This window comes from Dysidea avara, chromosome 3 (genome assembly GCF_963678975.1).
Source record: "Dysidea avara chromosome 3, odDysAvar1.4, whole genome shotgun sequence".
Taxonomy (NCBI): Eukaryota; Metazoa; Porifera; class Demospongiae; order Dictyoceratida; family Dysideidae; genus Dysidea; species Dysidea avara.
Window position 1 is genome coordinate 47,262,818 of NC_089274.1, and position 20,975 is coordinate 47,283,792.

At 37.6% G+C, this 20,975-nt stretch overlaps 3 protein-coding genes and 2 long non-coding RNA genes across 9 annotated transcripts in view; 3 read left to right on the top strand and 2 right to left on the bottom strand.

Annotated features, from left to right (window-relative positions):
- LOC136248571 (uncharacterized) overlaps positions 1–20,975 on the bottom strand; it is a 66,478-nt gene that overhangs the window by 3,517 nt on the left and 41,986 nt on the right. The window lies entirely within an intron of this gene.
- LOC136251357 (uncharacterized) lies at positions 97–9,645 on the bottom strand. Its single transcript, XR_010699045.1, has 3 exons — positions 9,484–9,645; positions 965–1,051; positions 97–487 (listed from the first exon to the last, which is right to left on the bottom strand). It is a non-coding gene; the product is annotated as an uncharacterized lncRNA (long non-coding RNA).
- LOC136251345 (uncharacterized) lies at positions 178–12,783 on the top strand. 5 transcript variants are annotated; one of them, XM_066043785.1, is made up of 4 exons: positions 178–295; positions 347–489; positions 11,619–12,141; positions 12,237–12,783. In XM_066043785.1, exons 3-4 carry the CDS (start codon positions 11,664–11,666, stop codon positions 12,707–12,709), a joined length of 951 nt encoding a protein of 316 aa, XP_065899857.1. In that variant the 5' UTR covers positions 178–295; positions 347–489; positions 11,619–11,663; the 3' UTR covers positions 12,710–12,783. The 5 variants fall into 5 exon arrangements, with proteins under 5 accessions (XP_065899857.1, XP_065899858.1, XP_065899856.1 ...); XM_066043786.1 differs by having other exon boundaries at positions 189–286; XM_066043784.1 differs by lacking the exons at positions 178–295; positions 347–489 and adding an exon at positions 4,118–5,199.
- Positions 13,059–15,422, top strand: LOC136251358 (uncharacterized). The gene is made up of 3 exons (XR_010699046.1): positions 13,059–13,163; positions 15,112–15,206; positions 15,269–15,422. It is a non-coding gene; the product is annotated as an uncharacterized lncRNA (long non-coding RNA).
- Positions 17,532–19,990, top strand: LOC136251622 (uncharacterized). The gene is made up of 6 exons (XM_066044079.1): positions 17,532–17,677; positions 18,402–18,486; positions 18,543–18,868; positions 19,011–19,158; positions 19,405–19,609; positions 19,668–19,990. Exons 1-6 carry the CDS (start codon positions 17,532–17,534, stop codon positions 19,988–19,990), a joined length of 1,233 nt encoding a protein of 410 aa, XP_065900151.1.

The following is a 20,975-nucleotide window of genomic DNA, read 5'->3' on the forward strand; positions in this document are numbered from 1 at the left end:
TTCTTATGTGAAGTCATATAGTTTCATTTGATTAACCATCGTGATTATTATATATACAAGTAGATCGATCACTATTAAGTATTATAATGCACATCGTACTGTTTTTTTTTTTAATCACTTAATATTATAAGAAGTACGTACGAATGTATTATGCATCACTACACTATTATGTCACAATATTGATAATGAACAGATCTGGTGATGACAAACTTGGCACGACCACTGCATCAATACACCTCCATCGAAGAGACACTACTTCAAAGTTATTTAGTGTGCAACGGATTAGGTAAAACAAGTAAGTGTAAAAGAGGGACTCACTATGTACGATAGCACATCCACTCAATAGCACACTCAATCATTGTGTCATGGAGAAGTGGTAGATACAAAAAAGGCTTGGTTGATACCAACATTTCGTTGCTACGTATATGGAATACGTTCAGAAGCAACGACATGCTTGTAACAAGCAACCCTAAGTGATGAATCTCATCTGTAAGTAAAAGAGATATAAATAATATAGTCCACTGGAGTGTATGCATGTGTGTGTTGTGTGTGTGTAGATATGTGTGCGCATGTGTGTAGTGTGTGTGTGCATGCGTGAATGTAGTGTGGTATGTGTAGTGCATGTGTGTGTGTGTGTGTGTGTGTGTGTGTGTGTGTGTGTGTGTGTGTGTGTGTGTGTGTGTGTGTGTGTGTGTGTAGTGTGTATGTGTACATGTACATGTATAGTGTACGTGTGTGTAATATGTGTGTCTTTCTAGTTGGGTGTGTGTTATGTGCGTGTGATGTGGTGTGGTGTGTGTTGGGTCATGTAAGTGTGTATACAGTATGTATGCATGAATTTGTGTCTGTAGTATGTGTACATGCAAGTGTCTCTAGATATTAATGTGTACCAAAAATTAAATTTTACAATAGCTCATACACTGTATTCTAACATGTATGTTATATGTTACAATAATATATGTACCTTTCAATATAGTTGCTGCTTGAAATCATTGTAGCACTGTCAGACATACACATATTTATCAGATAATTTTTTTTTACAGCAATGAATCTGTAATAAGGAGTGACAAAGCCACGTGAAATCCTGACACACAATAACACAATAGTGTGATATAGTGAGGGGAAGGGCATCACGACACACAATAACATAGTGAGGGTAGGGGCATCACAACACACAATATTACAATAGTGTAACATAGTAAGGGGAGGGGCATCACAACACACAGTAATACAGTAGTGTAACATAGTGAGGGTAGGGGCATCACAACACATAATAATACAATATTGTAACATAGTGAGGGTAGGGGCATCACGACACACAATAATACAATAGTGTAACATAGTGAGGGCAGGGGCATCACGACACACAATAATACAATAGTGTAACATAGTGAGGGTAGGGGCATCACGACACACAATAATACAATAGTGTAACATAGTGAGGGCAGGGGCATCACGACACACAATAATACAATAGTGTAACATAGTGAGGGTAGGGGCATCACGACACACAATAATACAATAGTGTAACATAGTGAGGGTAGGGGCATCACGACAGACAATAATACAATGGTGTAACATAGTGAGGGTAGGGGCATCACAAAACACAATAATACAATAGTATAACATAGTGAGGGCAGGGGCATCATGACACACAATAATACAATATTGTAACATAGTGAGGGTAGGGGCATCACGACACACAATAATACAATAGTGTAACATAGTGAGGGTAGGGGCATCACGACACACAATAATACAATAGTGTAACATAGTGAGGGCAGGGGCATCACAACACAAAATAATACAATAGTGTAACATAGTGAGGGTAGGGGCATCACAAAACACAATAATACAATAGTATAACATAGTGAGGGCAGGGGCATCATGACACACAATAATACAATAGTGTAACATAGTGAGGGCAGGGGCATCACGACACACAATAATACAATAGTGTAACATAGTGAGGGTAGGGGCATCACGACACACAATAATACAATAGTGTAACATAGTGAGGGCGGGGGCATCACGACACACAATAATACAATAGTGTAACATAGTGAGGGTAGGGGCATCACGACACACAATAATACAATAGTGTAACATAGTGAGGGTAGGGGCATCACGACAGACAATAATACAATGGTGTAACATAGTGAGGGTAGGGGCATCACGACACATAATAATACAATAGTATAACATAGTGAGGGCAGGGGCATCATGACACACAATAATACAATAGTGTAACATAGTGAGGGCAGGGGCATCATGACACACAATAATACAATATTGTAACATAGTGAGGGTAGGGGCATCACGACACACAATAATACAATAGTGTAACATAGTGAGGGCAGGGGCATCACAACACAAAATAATACAATAGTGTAACATAGTGAGGGTAGGGGCATCACAAAACACAATAATACAATAGTATAACATAGTGAGGGCAGGGGCATCATGACACACAATAATACAATAGTGTAACATAGTGAGGGCAGGGGCATCACGACACACAATAATACAATAGTGTAACATAGTGAGGGTAGGGGCATCACGACACACAATAATACAATAGTGTAACATAGTGAGGGCGGGGGCATCACGACACACAATAATACAATAGTGTAACATAGTGAGGGTAGGGGCATCACGACACACAATAATACAATAGTGTAACATAGTGAGGGCAGGGGCATCATGACACACAATAATACAATATTGTAACATAGTGAGGGTAGGGGCATCACGACACACAATAATACAATAGTGTAACATAGTGAGGGCAGGGGCATCACGACACACAATAATACAATAGTGTAACATAGTGAGGGTAGGGGCATCACGACACACAATAATACAATAGTGTAACATAGTGAGGGTAGGGGCATCACGACAGACAATAATACAATGGTGTAACATAGTGAGGGTAGGGGCATCACAAAACACAATAATACAATAGTATAACATAGTGAGGGCAGGGGCATCATGACACACAATAATACAATAGTGTAACATAGTGAGGGCAGGGGCATCATGACACACAATAATACAATATTGTAACATAGTGAGGGTAGGGGCATCACGACACACAATAATACAATAGTGTAACATAGTGAGGGCAGGGGCATCACGACACACAATAATACAATAGTGTAACATAGTGAGGGTAGGGGCATCACGACACACAATAATACAATAGTGTAACATAGTGAGGGTAGGGGCATCACGACAGACAATAATACAATGGTGTAACATAGTGAGGGTAGGGGCATCACAAAACACAATAATACAATAGTATAACATAGTGAGGGCAGGGGCATCATGACACACAATAATACAATATTGTAACATAGTGAGGGTAGGGGCATCACGACACACAATAATACAATAGTGTAACATAGTGAGGGTAGGGGCATCACGACACACAATAATACAATAGTGTAACATAGTGAGGGCAGGGGCATCACAACACAAAATAATACAATAGTGTAACATAGTGAGGGTAGGGGCATCACAAAACACAATAATACAATAGTGTAACATAGTGAGGGCAGGGGCATCACAACACAAAATAATACAATAGTGTAACATAGTGAGGGTAGGGGCATCACAAAACACAATAATACAATAGTATAACATAGTGAGGGCAGGGGCATCATGACACACAATAATACAATAGTGTAACATAGTGAGGGCAGGGGCATCACGACACACAATAATACAATAGTGTAACATAGTGAGGGTAGGGGCATCACGACACACAATAATACAATAGTGTAACATAGTGAGGGTAGGGGCATCACGACAGACAATAATACAATGGTGTAACATAGTGAGGGTAGGGGCATCACAAAACACAATAATACAATAGTATAACATAGTGAGGGCAGGGGCATCACAACACACAATAATACAATATTGTAACATAGTGAGGGTAGGGGCATCACGACACACAATAATACAATAGTGTAACATAGTGAGGGCAGGGGCATCACAACACAAAATAATACAATAGTGTAACATAGTGAGGGTAGGGGCATCACAACACACAAAAGTACAATAGCGTAACATAGTGAGGGGAGGGGCATCACGACGCACAATAATACAATAGCGTAACATAGTGAGGGGAGGGGTATCATAGCTTCACAACTTAGGGGTGGGAGACATATACACAAAATCATATGGTACTACTGTGTTTTATTGAGTACTTTATGGTTGCATGCATGTCCACTAGGCCAAGCCGTAGAAAATTTCTATGATGTATTATGTGGCCATTGCAAAGTGGCATTAATTTAGTGCAGTGTGAAACGTGTCTATTTTAACAAGTAGTGTTACATAAAAAATCTGACTGGTTATTGGCAAACCATATATCGTCCGCATTTTTGCATATCGCTATCAGATCGTCACCAAAACAGACATGTTTAAGTGCAACAAATAATGTTTGCAAATGCATTTTCTGCAATGCAATTATCTTTGGCTGATTGCAAAATTCTAGCTTCACTTTGATTTTCGCCTTGACCAAGGATGAACACTAGAGTACAGGATATATTGGAGTGCCACCTTGATATAGGCCTGTCAAGGCTAAAATTAATTTATTGCTAAAGCTATAGAACTTTGTTACGATCAAGGGTGTAGGCAGTGGGGGGTTCGGATGAACCCCCCTTTCAGAAGCAGAATTTCTTAAAAATTAAAAATCACACCAAATCTTACAGCCCTGTAGCTCTCCGGTAGCTATTTGCCCACTGGTGCTCCTTTGTACTACTCTTGAGGGTCACATCACATTAATGCTGAACCATATCTATTGCATCACATGATCAATTGTGTACGTGATGCATGGTTGAAATGGCGTTAGTGAAATGGCGAAGGACTGTTCTATGGTTTATTACAAGGCAGAACTTGAGTGGTCGTGTTATACATGTGTCAGGTTAGCACAAACTGTGAATTGTTGATGTATATTTACCTGATGAATGATTTGTTTATTTGGTAAATGTTGTGGGCACATGATGTCTCCAACATACTGGAGTACAAGCCATGTCTGAAGTTATTGACCATCAACAGCTGGATCAGCTGAGAGCTGAGAATAATGTTTAGCTGGAAAAAAGTATTGCCAACTAAGGGACTCGAGTGTGGAGGGCTTCCGTGCACTAGGAAATTGAAGTTGGCTGTCAGTATGCTGTCTGGAAGTAAAGATAAGTTAGTTTTACAATAGGGTCATTCCATACCAAATCAACAAAAAAAAAACCGGACCCCTTTCAATTTTCATGAAATTTGGCACAAACGTGGCCCCTTTCAAGAAACTTTCTCACACCAAAATCTGGCTCATTTCATAGGTCTCCCTTTAAGTTATGACCACTCAAAGTTTCTGCTGAAAATTTTATTTTGCTTACATGTCTTCAATAAAATGACCATAACTTTGCTTGTGATTGATGTAGAAACATCTGGTTTAGATTTTTGAAATGCTTATTAAATTCACTTTCAGGTGATATATAATGTTTTATAATTGCTCGAAGGAAAAAGTCGAACCACAAAAATGTAGCTTTTTCCTTTGATCTTAATTTTCAAAAATATATATTCTTTGATTAAATTTATTTTTGGTTTACATGTTGCTTTAATACCCATCATTCACCACTGTGAGTTTAAAGTTGGGACCAATAGTAGATCATGAGTTATAAGTGTTAATGTGTAGCCTTGTAATCACTGCTGTTTGTATGGTATTTTTTGGTGTAATTTCCAATACCAATTGCAAGTTACCTTATATTAGTATGTCAAAAATCATTTTATGCATTAAAATAGTTAGGGTTTGTATTGACAAGGGCTCACTACACTGAAACCATACTAACAGAGCCACTTTTAAAGCTAAGAAAGTTGGAGCAATAATAAGGCTGCCTAATAAAAGAATCACTGATTATGTTATTGCTGTAAGTTCAGTGTCCTATAAAATAGAGGTGGTCTTATTATAGAGGTAGCTATATTTATAAAGGATTTACTGTATAACTAATGATATTCCAATGTATTCTTTCAATTTTACTTACTGTACAATAATATTCGGCCACAGATTATGATGATAGTTTCCAATCTTATACGCGTGTATAATGGATGCAAACGACAGTTATTCATACATATGTACATGTAAAGTGGAATCGAAATGTCATGTCTTAGTGATATCCAAAGCTTCGTGGTCTTAATACCTAGATAGCTGCTTCGTATAGTTGCATTAGAGTAGAAATATTCTATTTTAAGCTGGCCTTTATAAAATGGTGGCATTTAAGGTAGCTGCTAAGATATGTTACACTGTATATCACTCTGAATCATACTCTGAAAGTGAATGCCTACTACTGCATGGCCACTTTAAAGGCCACCTTTATATGTTTGAACCTATAAATAATGCCTTTGCTGGAAAAATGTACACTTCTAAAACCACAATGCATTGTCTTACTCTTCAAATTAAAAATTTGATGGAATAGAGTGGAAAGTGGCCACCTGTATAGAAAGGCCACCACTCCAATAAGGCCAATTTTAAATTGTTACTGTACACTTATGCAAATGTATTAAGCAGCTACCTGCACATTAAGGCCCATAAATTTTGGCCCTAAGGTAACTGGCTTAAACTCCATACATCAACTGTATCATGGTATAAATAGCAATGTAGCTCATAATTTGATTCTGTAATTGAGAATCATAGAGTCATAGAAATGTTCCATAGAAATTACATTGTAGAAAGGTTCACTACAGCAATTGCACACTGATACATATCTATAGCTTTAAGTGAAATACATCAACAATCGATTAAAGAAAGGGTCAAGGCAACTAACTTCAAAGTTAAATCAAAGTGTTATAGTAAACGTTAAGACTGAAACTGGTGTATATTGCATGACAGTCTCTACAATCATTCACATGGAAACTTGATACATTGATATCAGTACACAATTGAATTTTTGAAGGTATAAGTTGAAAAGACTGTTAATACTACATCAGTCGTTCATTACTACTTGTTAGAAAAGCTCTAGTAGATTACAATATTGAAACATTCATGCCTGTGTGACTGCAGCTACATAACATTGTTTTATTTGTAAGTGTTTCAAATTACAGTGGAACTTGTCTTAGCAGCCACCTGTAATGAAAGGCCACCTTTCTATAAAGGGCCAACTTTAAATTGTTCAAGTAAGAGATTTGTGCACATCAAACTATATAAATAGCCACTACATTATTAAGGCCAAAAAAAATTGGCCTTACTGGCTTAGACAGTTTCCACTATAGCTACATTTGTGTATCAAAATACGTACTTGCATATCAACAATCAGCATTAAATGCTAACAGTAGCAGTAGCAGTTACTGTAGCTAGTGAAAATGTCAAGTTCAATATTTCACTACTATACAATAGACTTGGTGTCATAATCAGAAACAATATATACAAGCTTGATAAGGGGTAAATTACTTGAGTATATGTATTTAATTACAAGCTTTTACTGGGTTTTCTTACAAAACATAAACAAATTAACTTTACTTACAAACCAACAATGTATAAAATAATTGTGACGTACTATTATATAAAGTTACTTGCAATTGGTATTGCATCTTAGCGTATTTGAACCATACAAACAGCAGTGATTACAAGGCTACACATTAACACTTATAACTCATGATTTACTATTGGTCCCAACTTTAAACTCACAGTGATGAATGGTAGGTATTAGAGCAACATGTAAACCAAAAATAAATTTAATTAAAGAATATATATTTTAGAAAATTAAGATCAAAGGAAAAGGCTACATTTTTGTGGTTTGACCTTTTCCTTTGAGCAATTATAACACATTATATATCACCTGAAAGAGAATTTAATAAGCATTTCAAAACTCTAAACCAGATGTTTCTACGTCAATCACAAGCAAAGTTATGGCCATTTTATTGAAGACATGTAAGCAATATAAAATTTTCAGCAGAAACTTTAAGTGGTCATAACTTAAAGGGAGGCCTATGAAATGAGCCAAATTTTGGTGTGAGAAAGTTTCTTGAAATGGTCCATTTTTGTGCCAAATTTCACGAAAATCAAAAAGGGGTCCGGATTTTTTTTTGTTGATTTGGTATGGAATGACCCAATAGGCTTATAGTTTCTATAGCTGCATAAACAGCAGTGTGTAGGTTTTAGCTAGTTAGATGCACAAACAGCACCTTTTAATGTTACTGCCTAAGGGCATATTTTGTGTATGCACTATTTTAGTAACATGGTCTAGGGGAAGCACCCAGGCCTTCCTCTTAAGACATTCCACTTTAAATCCGAACCTCCTTCAAAAAAATCCTGGCTACGCCCCTGATGATGCTTACAATAAAACCTAATAGTACACATTTAAACAGTATGCTTAGTAAGGACAAGCTCTCAGCTCAAAAGTTATATACAATTATTGATACATTTAGAACAATTTAAATGTACTTTACAAAAATGTACTAAATTTAAGAGTCAAGCGCAACTTTTAGTGAAAGTCAGAAGTCAAAGCATATTTTTTGAGGTTGACCACTTTGACTGAGTATGAACATAGGAGTACAGGATATGTTGGTGTGGCACCCCCTCACTGTTTATATATATATAACTAGGCACTAAGGTGTTTTAGTGTTACGAAAACACTCTCCAACAAATCTGTGTGACACTATCTTTCAAGTTAAGCGCAAGAGTGCTGTCTTAAAACATCATATTGCATCTTAGCTACCTGTCACTTGATGCAGTGATTATTCAAACATTTATAAGTATTCTCCACTAATTTGCAGTGGTGTTTTAGTAGATCAAAATATCAAGGTAGTGTTACTTGTAATATTGTAGAATGAATAGACCGTATTCCAAATGATGTCACACGGATTTTCTATTTGGGGGATTCTTATATTTTCGAGTATTATCACCAATGGCGATCGAGATTTCAAAGATTGATATAGAAGCTAACAAACTAGATATCGAGGCGAAATTACCAGGTTTGGTTATTACAGCAAAGAAACAATAGTTTTTCTTCTAAACTTTGAAAACCAGCTGAAAATTTTTAACCTGGCATTAGAGAATAGATTTTATACCCTTATAATTGTACCTGTTAGTTTTAGGTCAATATCTTCTTCCAGGGTTGAACAGCGATTTGAATATTATTAAGCCCCATTGGAACTCTCACTCGAAATTGTTAGAATACCCCAAATAGCTACAGCCATTTTATTTTGTGACGTCATTTGGAATACGGTCTATTGTGGCACTGTTCAAGTGTGATGGTACAGCATTTAATCAAGAAAAAATTTCCTGACCTTATACTTTATGTATAATTGACACATTTAATTCAGCAGGTGGCTACATTAGGCAGGTCACAATTGACATTCTTCATAAGAATGGTCAGCTAGACATATTCTGGGACCATCACATAGTGTTATGTGCCATCCCTCCCCATTGTTAAATAGACTACCGACTACCCAGCTTGCCAGTGCTAGGACAGCCGTGTATCATCCCCATACCTTTCGCGTTCCAGTCAAAATGTAGCACGCGCTTCTTTTCTCCCGTTAGCATACGCAAATACATGTCTTATCACCATTCGCCACTATATACTCCTCTGACAGCAACCTCTCGTCCACTGTTGTCACAAAGTACACCCCAATGTAAGCGCCTGGCATGAAAAAAGGGCGGATTGTCGTTTGATAAAACATTTTAAATCGATCGATGGAACAAAAATAAGATGGCGTTGAGAGAATGCTGAAACTTTACTAAGGAAAAGCCAGTCGTGTTTCATTGTCAGCTGAAAGTAAATCACCGATAAACACCTCTGCTGTGATAATGATTTGTTTAAACCCAGACTCGAATAGATTTGACGTCACCAGGTGGATCTACCAGCAACTTCAAGCCAAAATGGTATGTTTTTTTTAAAATTCATAGCCAGGTGTTAACCCCTCGTAATCGCTACACTTTATGCAGAAGTATGGTATATACGGTGTGCTTTAGGTCCTACACCCAGACCCAAAGGTGTAACCCTCGCGTATGGAAAGTTCCCCAATGGGTGCCTATACTTTGGCCATCGATTTTTTTAAATAGCTCATGACCTAGGATTTCCGGTAGCGCCCTCTGCAGGGTAATTCGATCGGATTCAGTAGCCCTATCAGCCATATGGTTAAGCAAATGCAGTTTATCTGATGCCTGTCACAGCACGTAGGCTATTTATACCTTGTGTGCAGTAGCTAATAGACCTCTACTAGACCTCAAACCATACTCATATCAAAACTCGTGTCAAATTAACCCATACATTACAATTTTCCGTAAAATATTATTATGCGTAAAATCAATGTACAGCAGCCTATGGAGATAAGTTAGTTTTAAGTTACATTATTCATCATAACTCTGGTTCTGAAGGCGGTATCAAAATTGTTCGGCCGCCATTACACACGCATAACACTCCTCTATCCGATGATAACAAAATTTATTCGAAGCTAAAGTGTTTACAGCTTGCAAATTTACAACAAATGATGGTAAGTAGCAACTTACGCAATACAAAATCCATTGGAGAGCAAATCACGAATTTCGCGTTCTAATTAAATAGCGGCATAACGCCATCACCATGGCGATTACGAATTTTGTTCGGCCGGAATCGGATAGAGCAATTCATAAGGAAATGAATGATATCAAGTTTTATGGTATTCGATCGTGTCTAGTGCTTGCAATTATTGAATATACAAAATGATGTAAAATGTATGGAGTTTGTATTGGAGAAATTGAAAAAGTGATCCATCCATCCTGAGACCTTTGAAAAAATCAGTGTTTAATCAGTCCATTTCATGATCTAAGGGCAGAAAACAAACAAAGGACACTGTTAATGTACAATATTGCTGATAAAATGATTATTGGCTGTAAATTTGATTTAGTCATTTTTGCCATTCTGACTTTACAAATCCCAATAGCATGTTTTGATATGTTTCAAATACAATACACATTATGCTCCTTCTTTGTTCAACCTGTAACATTCTTTGTTAGTTACTGGATTTGACACTTAAGTATGCTTAGCTATATATTCCGGCACAGTATAGAAACTTGTGGTTAGTGGGTACTAGAAGAAAGAACTAAACTGGCAAGCAGCCATATAGTTCTTAATTACCTAGCTAAACCTCTATGTCAGAGTAGCTAGCTAACTACGTGTCAAATCTAGTATCTAATAAAGAATGCTACAGGTCGAACAAAGAAGGAGCATAATGTGTATTGTATTTGAAAGTATGGTTTGAGGTCTAGTAGAGGTAGCTAGTAGCTACTGCACACAAGGTATAAATAGCCTACGTGCTGTGACAGGCATCAGATAAACTGCATTTGCGTAACCATATGGCTGATAGGGCTACTCAATCTGATCGAATTACCCTGCAGAAGGGAGAACAGCAAGCTGATGTGTTCATGCATCAAGTGACTACTGAAAATCTCCGCCGCTTGTTTCAGGTTAGCTATAGCTAGCTAACAGAGGGACGTGGATCTACCTTGCAGGATTGCTATGGCTAGCTATATCATAGCTATACGTACAGTGTATAATGGTGTTTTTTATTTTTTATATATATTTTTTGTTTTAAACTAGCTATAGCTAAGTACTTCATAGATTGCATTTTTTTCCTTTCACATACAGGTTGACCCTTCAGTCGTCTTCTTGAAGGACAGTATTGACGAATCGATGTATTTTCCAAGTGAGAATGGGACCTTTAACCTGTCTCAAGAAGGTGTGATGCCCTTTTCAACTCTACTGGTGGAAGGCAGGAACTTGACAGAGGGCCGTACCAGGACCCCAACTGGGACCCCATCTTCCCATGTCCAGTCTTTAAACAGCAGCAACAGCAGTATACCCGGGACCAATCCACCTGTACATGTACTTGCATCGTCCACTCCCTACCAGGGGTCATCTAACTCTATGTTCAGATCGGTGGTGGCAAGGCGTCCTCCACCATCTTCCACTGTGAAACTGGTGCAAGCCAAGCTAACAAAGAACGGCAGGACAATAAGGTTTCATGATAAAGCCCAGATATTTGTGAATATCACAGAATCTACAGCTCACACTGAGTTTATATTGGCTGCGATACAACAAAAGTGGGGATCGGATCACGTTATTGTGACAAATAATGGCCTAAAAATTGAAAATTCATCTGCCACTCAAGGTAGCTAGCTGTATGTAAAAGCAATGTGCATATACTGTACACAGTAACAATACAGGACTTGTGGTTTACCGTATGTATAACTTTATCATTTTCAGGGTTAGCTTTCTGGACGGCACCCAGAAGGAAATTATATGCCATGACACAGAGGGATCTCAATATGATTCAAGATGATGCTGACGATGACATTGACGAAGAGCTGGCACCTCGTGCTGCCAAAAGGATCAAAAATGAACTGAGGGATATGAGGGATGAGTTTAGAGGCTTAAGATCAATCATTGAAAGGACATTGCCAATCTCATTAAGGGACAAATTGAAAGATATATTAAAATGTTGTATATGTCAGGTGGTCCCGATAAGGCCACCGATGGTTGTATCAATGTGCTGCAAGTCAATCGTAGGATGTGAACAATGTGTTCAGCAGTTGCTGGCAACCAGTCGTTCAGCAAATTGCCCGCTGTGCAGGGACACGGACTTTGAGACTGTCAAAGTTCTCGGTCTTGATGGCTTGATTACTGCTGTAAGCAGTTACTTAGAAGATGAGACTGACACTGCTGGAGATGAGAGTTGACCAAAGTTAAACTGTATAGCTAGCTAGTAGTTTGTTGTAACCTTCTTCATTATTATAATTACAGGTATATTTCACTTGAATTAATATTTGTTATTGTAGTCATTGTAGCTATCTAGCTACATTGCTCATATTATTTATTATTTGTATTGTAAGTGATCACATGCAATCTTTAAATTGACATTAAATTTAAAACAAACAAGTTGAAAGTCAAGGAGAGGATGGGGATGGGGTTTAGAGAAACTAAAATAAAACTAGATGATATCTGGCTGTATATGACTGTTGACATGAAAGTGCTTATAATACAGGTTACGTAGCAACGCGCATGATCAACCAAGTCTCACGATCACGTGACAAATTCAAAATTATAGCGGTTTTCACGAGTGATCCGGCATGACTGGAGAAGAAGCAGTGAAGATTTGCAACAGACATGGACCATGGGCTATGAAATACACTAGTAAGTGTTCCGTATTCTACAGTATATGCATATACATGCACGCATGTTCCCAAGCTACGTAGCTAGCTAACCAACCAGGACTGAAGGCTGCAGAGCTCAGTTGCCGTGTCATGTGTATCTATAGCTAGCTAGCTAAGTACAAATGTGAATTTATTTGTCAAATCCCCTAGTGTCAAGGGAGAAAGGCTACGTAAAGTAAAAAACAAGTGGAAAAAAAATTTTAGATGGAAGACATTCAAAACAATTAGACCAGACCTCAAACAATGGAAGTGACCAGTGCTAATTATAACCAGTGCTACCACATTGGCTTCTAAAATAAATTGCCAGAACAACAACAACAACAACAAAAAACCACTCCTTTTTCTATTATGCAATCCATGTGGTACATAAATATAACTTCTATTGTTCAACCAACCATTGTACCATTTAACCAGTGTGGTTTTGTTTCATTTGGGATTACCATATGTGTGCATCGAACCACTGGACTGAACTATACTATGACCACCCTTCTATTTCCATTCTGCAATCCATGTGGTACATATATATTTTATTTAATTTCGATTGTTTAACAATTGCAGTGTGATTGTGCCATGTATCATGTGTGTGTGTGTGTGTGTGTGCGTGCAAGTACGGCAAACATGTGGAGAGTGTGTGAAAAAGGGGGGGGGGGGGGGGGGGAATCATGACTAGCACAAGTAAAGTACCGGTGGAGGAGAGGGATATATAGTTTGTGCAGTACATCAAAAGGTGCATACAACCACTTTATGGCTATAATTATATGATCGTTTTACAATCATATCGCTTCATACGTCCAAACAATTTCAAATCTAGCCAGGCTTGTAGTCAGTGTAGCTATACGGCCAGACCATATGACAATTATATGATATTTTTATTAATTAATTTAAAAATAATTTTCCTTTGTCTTCCCCAGCATATCATCTGCTATATAGTTATTAGCCAGTTGATTTATTTTTGTTTATTCATTTTTTTGTTTAAAAAAAAAAATTATCGATTTGACAGTTATGGTACAGCTACAAGCTAACAATACATGCAGTTGATATATAGATGGCTAGATTGTGGTGTAGATGAAATGTACAAGTCGTGCATGTTGTCTCAGTCGAAATTAAAGCAGGCAGGATACTTTTTTTTTTTAGATGGAAGACATGCAAAACAATTAGACCAAGCCTCAAACAATGGAAGTGACCAGTGCTAATTATAACCATTGCTACCACATTGGCTTCTAAATTAAACAGCCAGACACACACACAAAAAAAACCACTCCTTTTTCTATTATGCAATCCATGTGGTACATAAATATAACTTCTATTGTTCAACCAACCATTGTACCATTTAACCAGTGTGGTTTTGTTTCATTTGGGATTACCATATGTGTGCATCGAACCACTGGACTGAACTATACTATGACCACCCTTCTATTTCCATTCTGCAATCCATGTGGTACATATATATTTTATTTAATTTCGATTGTTTAACAATTGCAGTGTGATTGTGCCATGTATCATGTGTGTGTGTGTGTGTGTGTGTGTGTGTGTGTGTGTGTGTGTGTGTGTGTGTGCATGCGTGCGTGTGTGTGTATGTGTGTGTGTGTGTGTGTGCATGTGTGTGTGTGTGTGTGTGTGTGTGTGTGTGTGTGTGTGTGTGTGTGTGTGTGTGTGTGTGTGTGTATCATGATCATGTAGCTGCTAGACAAATAATAGGGGCACATGACACCTCACTAGCCAATATGACTATAACCCTGGGCATTGGGGAGGAGGCATTGGTAGTTTATGTAACATGACCCAGGCACTCAGTATTCCCAGAGTGCCTTTGCACTGATACTCTATAGCACCATGTAACTATAGATTCCCTGTAGACATAATTAAACATTACATTATATTTGTTTTATTCTTCTAGATGAATTAACAATATTACTTTATTTTTTTTATAGATAGCTAATTAACCATAAGATTACAACCTGCTCATGGATTGCTTTACATTGTATCAAGAGAAAATTAAAGTGTAGCTGTACAGAAGGAGACCAAAGTGAGTAGTAGTGATTAGCATACGAGCTGTGTTTTATTTGCTTATGCTTGCTGTTGTTACAGGCTACTGGCCTAAAACACATGGATACAATTAACTCACATGGATGCAATTAACTGTAGTTATAATTATATATAGCTAATGATGTTAAAAATATTACCATTTTTTTGTTGTGTGTGTATGTGTACATATGTGTGTGTACAGATGTATACAGTTTCACTGTAGCTACATAAGAAGCTAATTGAAGTGTATTTTTTGTTGCACCTATAAATGTCAAGCCCCACCCCCAGTAGGGTGGATATAGTGGGGATTTGATGAAGTGGAAAGTCAAATTCCCCTACCTAGCTGGGACGAATTATATAATTATTAGATCAAATCCCACATATAGTCCCATGCACCATGTGACGAAGGGGATTTGACACAAAAAAGTACTTGTGCTGCCCAACCCCCACATATCAAAGCTGTGGGTGTATGTGTACATTACACCCACAGCTTTGATATGTGGGGGAATACTGAGTGCCTGGGTCATGTTACATAAACTACCAATGCCTCCTCCCCAATGCCCAGGGTTATAGTCATATTGGCTAGTGAGGTGTCCGGTCTATCAAAAATCTTTCTGCTATCCTTTAAAAGGAAATCTCCAACATCTTACAATATCGGCACCTCCCAGATTTCTTGTGTTGATACATACAAAGATCTAGGAATTATGTTATCAAGCGACCTGTCATGGGATGCTCACTATAACCACATTATCTCCAAATCCTATCAGGTACTTGGACTTCTAAGAAGATCTTTCTCCCTACAAAATTATGTCCAAGCCAAATCTCGACTATATACCTCTCTTGTTAGATCCCAATTTTTCTACTGCTCGGTCATCTGGAAACCCCACCTAATTAAGCACATTCAGCAACTCGAACGTGTTCAGAGGCGTGCAACTAAATACATTCTAAATGATTACTCTACTGACTACAAGTCTCGTCTTATTAATCTCCATATGCTACCCCTGATGTACATTCTTGATGTAAATGATGTGATGTTCTTTCTTAAAAATCTCCACAACCCCCACAATGGATTTGACATCAATAATTTCATTAAATTTGCAACTGGTCACACACGTCTAGCTTCTGGAAACAAGCTACTCCAAACAAGATCACCTGACAATTCCACTAGTAACTTTTATTTTAACCGGCTTCCTCGCATCTGGAATGCCCTTCCCATTATCAACTACCAGGACAATCCACTCAAGATAAAGGCCAAACTTTTAGATTATCTGTGGAATCATTTCACTGCCAATTTCACCTCCAACAACACCTGCTCTTTTTCATTTCTATGTCCATGCTCAAAGTGTTCAAAGATCCCTCACCAACCTAACTTCAACTCCCTTTAACTGTTAACTTCCCCCCCTTTTAAGTAATCTTAGACTAGTAAGTAAACTTTGTAGCTAATCACTGCTACAATTTAGCTTCCGGCCACTGACACAGGATGTCAGTGGACCATCAGTGTGCTGCCATATGTCCCAATTGTATCATACCAACATCTGCAACTTGTATGTATGTAGGTATATGTACACTGTAAAGTTTATTATTATTATTATTATTATTATCCCGTACTGGCTTGGTGGGAGTGGGGTTGACATTGATAGGTCAGTGCATGATTACGTGATTCAGTACTGATGTAGCAAGTATTGAAATGCTCAGTGCAGGCCTCCAGTAGCAATATAATTATACTAACTGCAATTAGCTACTTAGCTCTATTGTTATGTGAAGATTAGATCTTATCTAGCTAGCTATCATTGCTTGTTAATTAATCTCAACTAGAGGGGATGCGCTAATTATAATGTACAGATAGTTAGGCCAATGAAACTTGATTACTATAGTTTCTCGCTCAGATTTTTGAAATTTTGATGCGGGCGGGCGGTTTTTATTCATTATTCATTATTGCCTACTCAGGGTGTGCTGAGATCAGAAACCTTCATATTGTCACTAAAGTGTTGTAAAATTGCATGGATAACACTTCTCATTTGAATAAAAAGAATATTAGTACTCCTGGCATGCCTATAATAAAGTGACTTCTTTATTAGAGTAAAAGTGACTGCTCTATTAGAGTATTTCGATCTAAATTGCCAATAATGAAATTCCATGCGGGTGCTAGTGAAGGGATGTGGGCGGTGACGCGAAACTGCTAATCAAGTTTCATTGGCCTTAGTTAGCCTCAGGGCCAGCCGCTTACATTTATTGTATAGACGCGAGAGGCGCAGTTCAACAATAGCTAATTGGTTGGCACCATGCAAATAAGTAGCTACAGGTATATAGCCTCGAATATATAGCCATGGCTGGGATACGCTTGCTGGATGAGTTGGAAGAGTTCATAAGGGAGAAAATAGAGAAGGAGCGATGGACCCACAAACGTATGAGTCTTCACCTGCAATACAAATATCCTAGCAGGAAAGGACTGAGTGTTCGCTCATTGGAGAGGTTTGTATACATATAGCTAGCTAAGTAGCTTGGTACATGAACCTACTGTATATAGCTACAAACAGCTGCAAGCCCGTTGCAGAGTCAGAACTGTATTATATATATAGTTACTTACAGTTGCAAAAAGAGCTCACTAGTGCTGCATACGTAGGTAATAGCTATGGGTATATAACTATAGATAATATAACTAGCTATATAAAGGGTCCGTGCTGCTGCATTCAGTTTTCAACAATAATTAATTGCATCATGTTTGATTGAGACGGGCTAACAAGCTAGATTACCGCGTAAGTAGCTAGTAATTTTTTTTCACCTACTTGTCCACATGTGTTTGTGTAGCTTGTATGTATACATGCATGCATGCTCTACAGTGAATATCACCAGTCTAGCCCCACATTGAAGCGCAAACATTAGGTACTATATTGTATACCAGACCAGACGATCACCATTATTATGATCATGAATAGTCTAACTAATACATGCACTGATTCCAATTATTACTGGCTAAGTAATTTAAGACTGAGAATCATATATGTGTAGTAATTCACTACCAGTTTATTTAATAGTATAGCTACATTGCTATATAATGCATGGCAAAATTTTAGAGACTCAAATGTAGGCTTCATTCAATGTACACTGTAGCTATATATAGGGTTTGCATATATGTTTATGAATAATCAGCATACAAAAGTAATATAGTCCTTAGATTGGTTCATCCTATATATAGGTTCTGCCGTGAAAGGAACATTCACAAAACAAGCCGGCTGACAAAACCTGAGTTAGATGAGGTCGTAGCCGCTGCTGTCAGTGAGGTACAACATGATATAACCATTTATTTAAAACCATACTATGTGTTATATACATATAGGTGGGTCCTGTGTATGGACGCAGAACATTTACAGGGGTATTGGCATCAAGGGGAATCAGAACAGGAGAAAAGAGAGTTGGCGAATCATTGAGATATGTCTCACCTGTGTACTGCCATGCCCGTACAAACTCCACTGCCAGGATGACAAATCCTACAACATACAGGGCAGATTATTTTGGTCACAAACTACACATCGACCAAAATGAAAAAAATGTTATGTTTGGTGTGACCCACATATGTGCAGTGGATGGCTTTAGCCGGAAAATTGTGGCATTTAGCACTATGCCTATTAAAAACAACAGTGTGATTTATGATACAGTGTACAGGTACTTCATTACTTGTAGCAACTACACTAGCACTGCATTACTACCCACACATTCATCCATAACGTTAACAGTGATTATTAAAATTCTATGAAGTATTGTTAGAATCACATTTCTTTTAATTATTAGCATTTGAATTGTTTAGGCAAACCATATGCCAGTATGGTATGTGGGATCAGATCAGGGTTGACCATGGAAGGGAGTGGTATCTTATGTTGTACATCCAAGAACACCTGGCAGGATATAGACGAAACCCTTCTGGACCACCTCACCTGCAGACATCCTCTACTCAAGTGAGATTGTATTTGTCACATTATCATGATGTAACAAGAATAACCTATAGTGGACTACTGATGTTTAGCAGCAGCTATTGTAGTTGGATAAGCAGGGTAAACCCCCAAATTAAAAAACAAAACAATATATTAATGCTGACTAGATGACATTCTAAAACAATGATATAAGAGTGGGACACACATACAATAACTGTTGTTTCATTTCATGTGATGTTCATACTGATTTGCTTTGGTGTCTTGTAATAGAATCATGTGATCGAAAGGATATGGGTAGAGGTCAACGGAAGGGTCAACTACCCCATAAAGGCCGCTCTAATAGAAATGCAAGAAAATGGCGATTTCAACCTGGAAGACAATCACATTAAACATTGCGTCTCCTGGTACACTTTACACGTCAGCCAAGTTGGGACTACAATGTTTGTGACAGCCTGGAACGAGCATCGCATATCAGGTATATTTCACTATAGATAGCTAGCTACTTTATGAAATTTTTATCACCGTTACTTTAGGTACAAACAAAGGCATCCCGAATGTGATGATGGCACGAAATAATCAGACCAAGCAAATTGATAACACTCTGGTTCCAGCAGCAGATGAAGCTGTTAGAATGTACAAAGAAAACGGAGGACATATAACTATATTCAATGAGTTTGGACAAGACCCTTTAAGAGGAAGACAAGAGTTAATAACCATTAGAAAGGAACGATTTGCTGAGCAATGGCCAAGCTTTGGCAATATTTTTCATTCACTTGTAAATGGTGACAATACAATGTTCCATGATGGACTGCTATGTTTTATTAATATAAGCATGCAACTAACAGCACAGCTGTGAGAGAGTTTTACATGCAATTGTATTTTATTGTTAACTTTATTTACTTCATTTCTATTTATCTGTTGCTAAGATATATCATGTTATGGTTATTGACACTTGTATTTTGCATGTTTGATGCTTGCATAAATGGTTTCTTCTCTGTATAGTAGGCTAGTTATCAGTTTTTTTTTGCATAAAAACAACACTTGAAGTGATATACCAATATTCTGTTGTAGAGATTAAACCTCAAAATAATGTTGGTGAAGAGCATAACAAAGTTTCCACAATAAATCCTATTACTTCTGGGTTCCCAACTATACAACATTATGGTGTATAATTTCATTTATATAATGAGAAGTTACTGTACAAGACTTAGAATTGAGCATAAAAGTACAAATTTAATTTAATTATCGCTTAAACTGTTCTTATAAATGGGAGGGATGTTTATGATACTGTATTGCCGCTTGATTTGGTAACTGGCTATTCCACGTAAGAATGGTTGAAAGAGAGAATCAATATTAATATTTGTATCAGTCTATAGCCTGGTAGCTGGCTAAATGAATCTGCATGAATGGCGTCGAGAGATGTTATTATGGTTTAATGGTAAATTGTGCTGACTATATGCAAGTATATGGATGATTCTGTACAACATTATCAGTTTCATCTTATCTCTTCTTCAATATAAAATGGGCCAAATGCAATCTAGCTGTTGTAAGATGCTTGTAACACACTCGTATATCTAGTAGCAGTTAACAGTAAACCTAGCTGATCTTCTCTGGATATTATTTAGATAGTCTGGTGACCAGACAGTGCTGGTGTACTCTAAAGTCTGTTGTGGGAGTGGGTGGAGGGTGTGTACTGATTTTAAGCAATATGAGATGAGCTATTGTCACAGTTACATTTAAATGTGTTGTGAATTGATTGACGGTTGATAGCTAACTGCTAAAGCATAACCCCTGCTGTGAACTCACCAACATTGACAAAATAACAAATTGTATATACAGTG

Bases quoted from the DNA above. Each gene is read 5' to 3' on its own strand.
- LOC136251345 (XM_066043783.1), top strand. From the start codon at position 9,800: ATGATTTGTTTAAACCCAGACTCGAATAGATTTGACGTCACCAGGTGG. The intron at 9,875-11,618 runs GTATGTTTTTTT...TTTCACATACAG, and splicing joins AGCAACTTCAAGCCAAAATG to GTTGACCCTTCAGTCGTCTT. The intron at 12,142-12,236 runs GTAGCTAGCTGT...TATCATTTTCAG, and splicing joins AAATTCATCTGCCACTCAAG to GGTTAGCTTTCTGGACGGCA.
- LOC136251622 (XM_066044079.1), top strand. From the start codon at position 17,532: ATGGCTGGGATACGCTTGCTGGATGAGTTGGAAGAGTTCATAAGGGAG. The intron at 17,678-18,401 runs GTTTGTATACAT...TCCTATATATAG, and splicing joins AGTGTTCGCTCATTGGAGAG to GTTCTGCCGTGAAAGGAACA. The intron at 18,487-18,542 runs GTACAACATGAT...ATATACATATAG, and splicing joins TAGCCGCTGCTGTCAGTGAG to GTGGGTCCTGTGTATGGACG.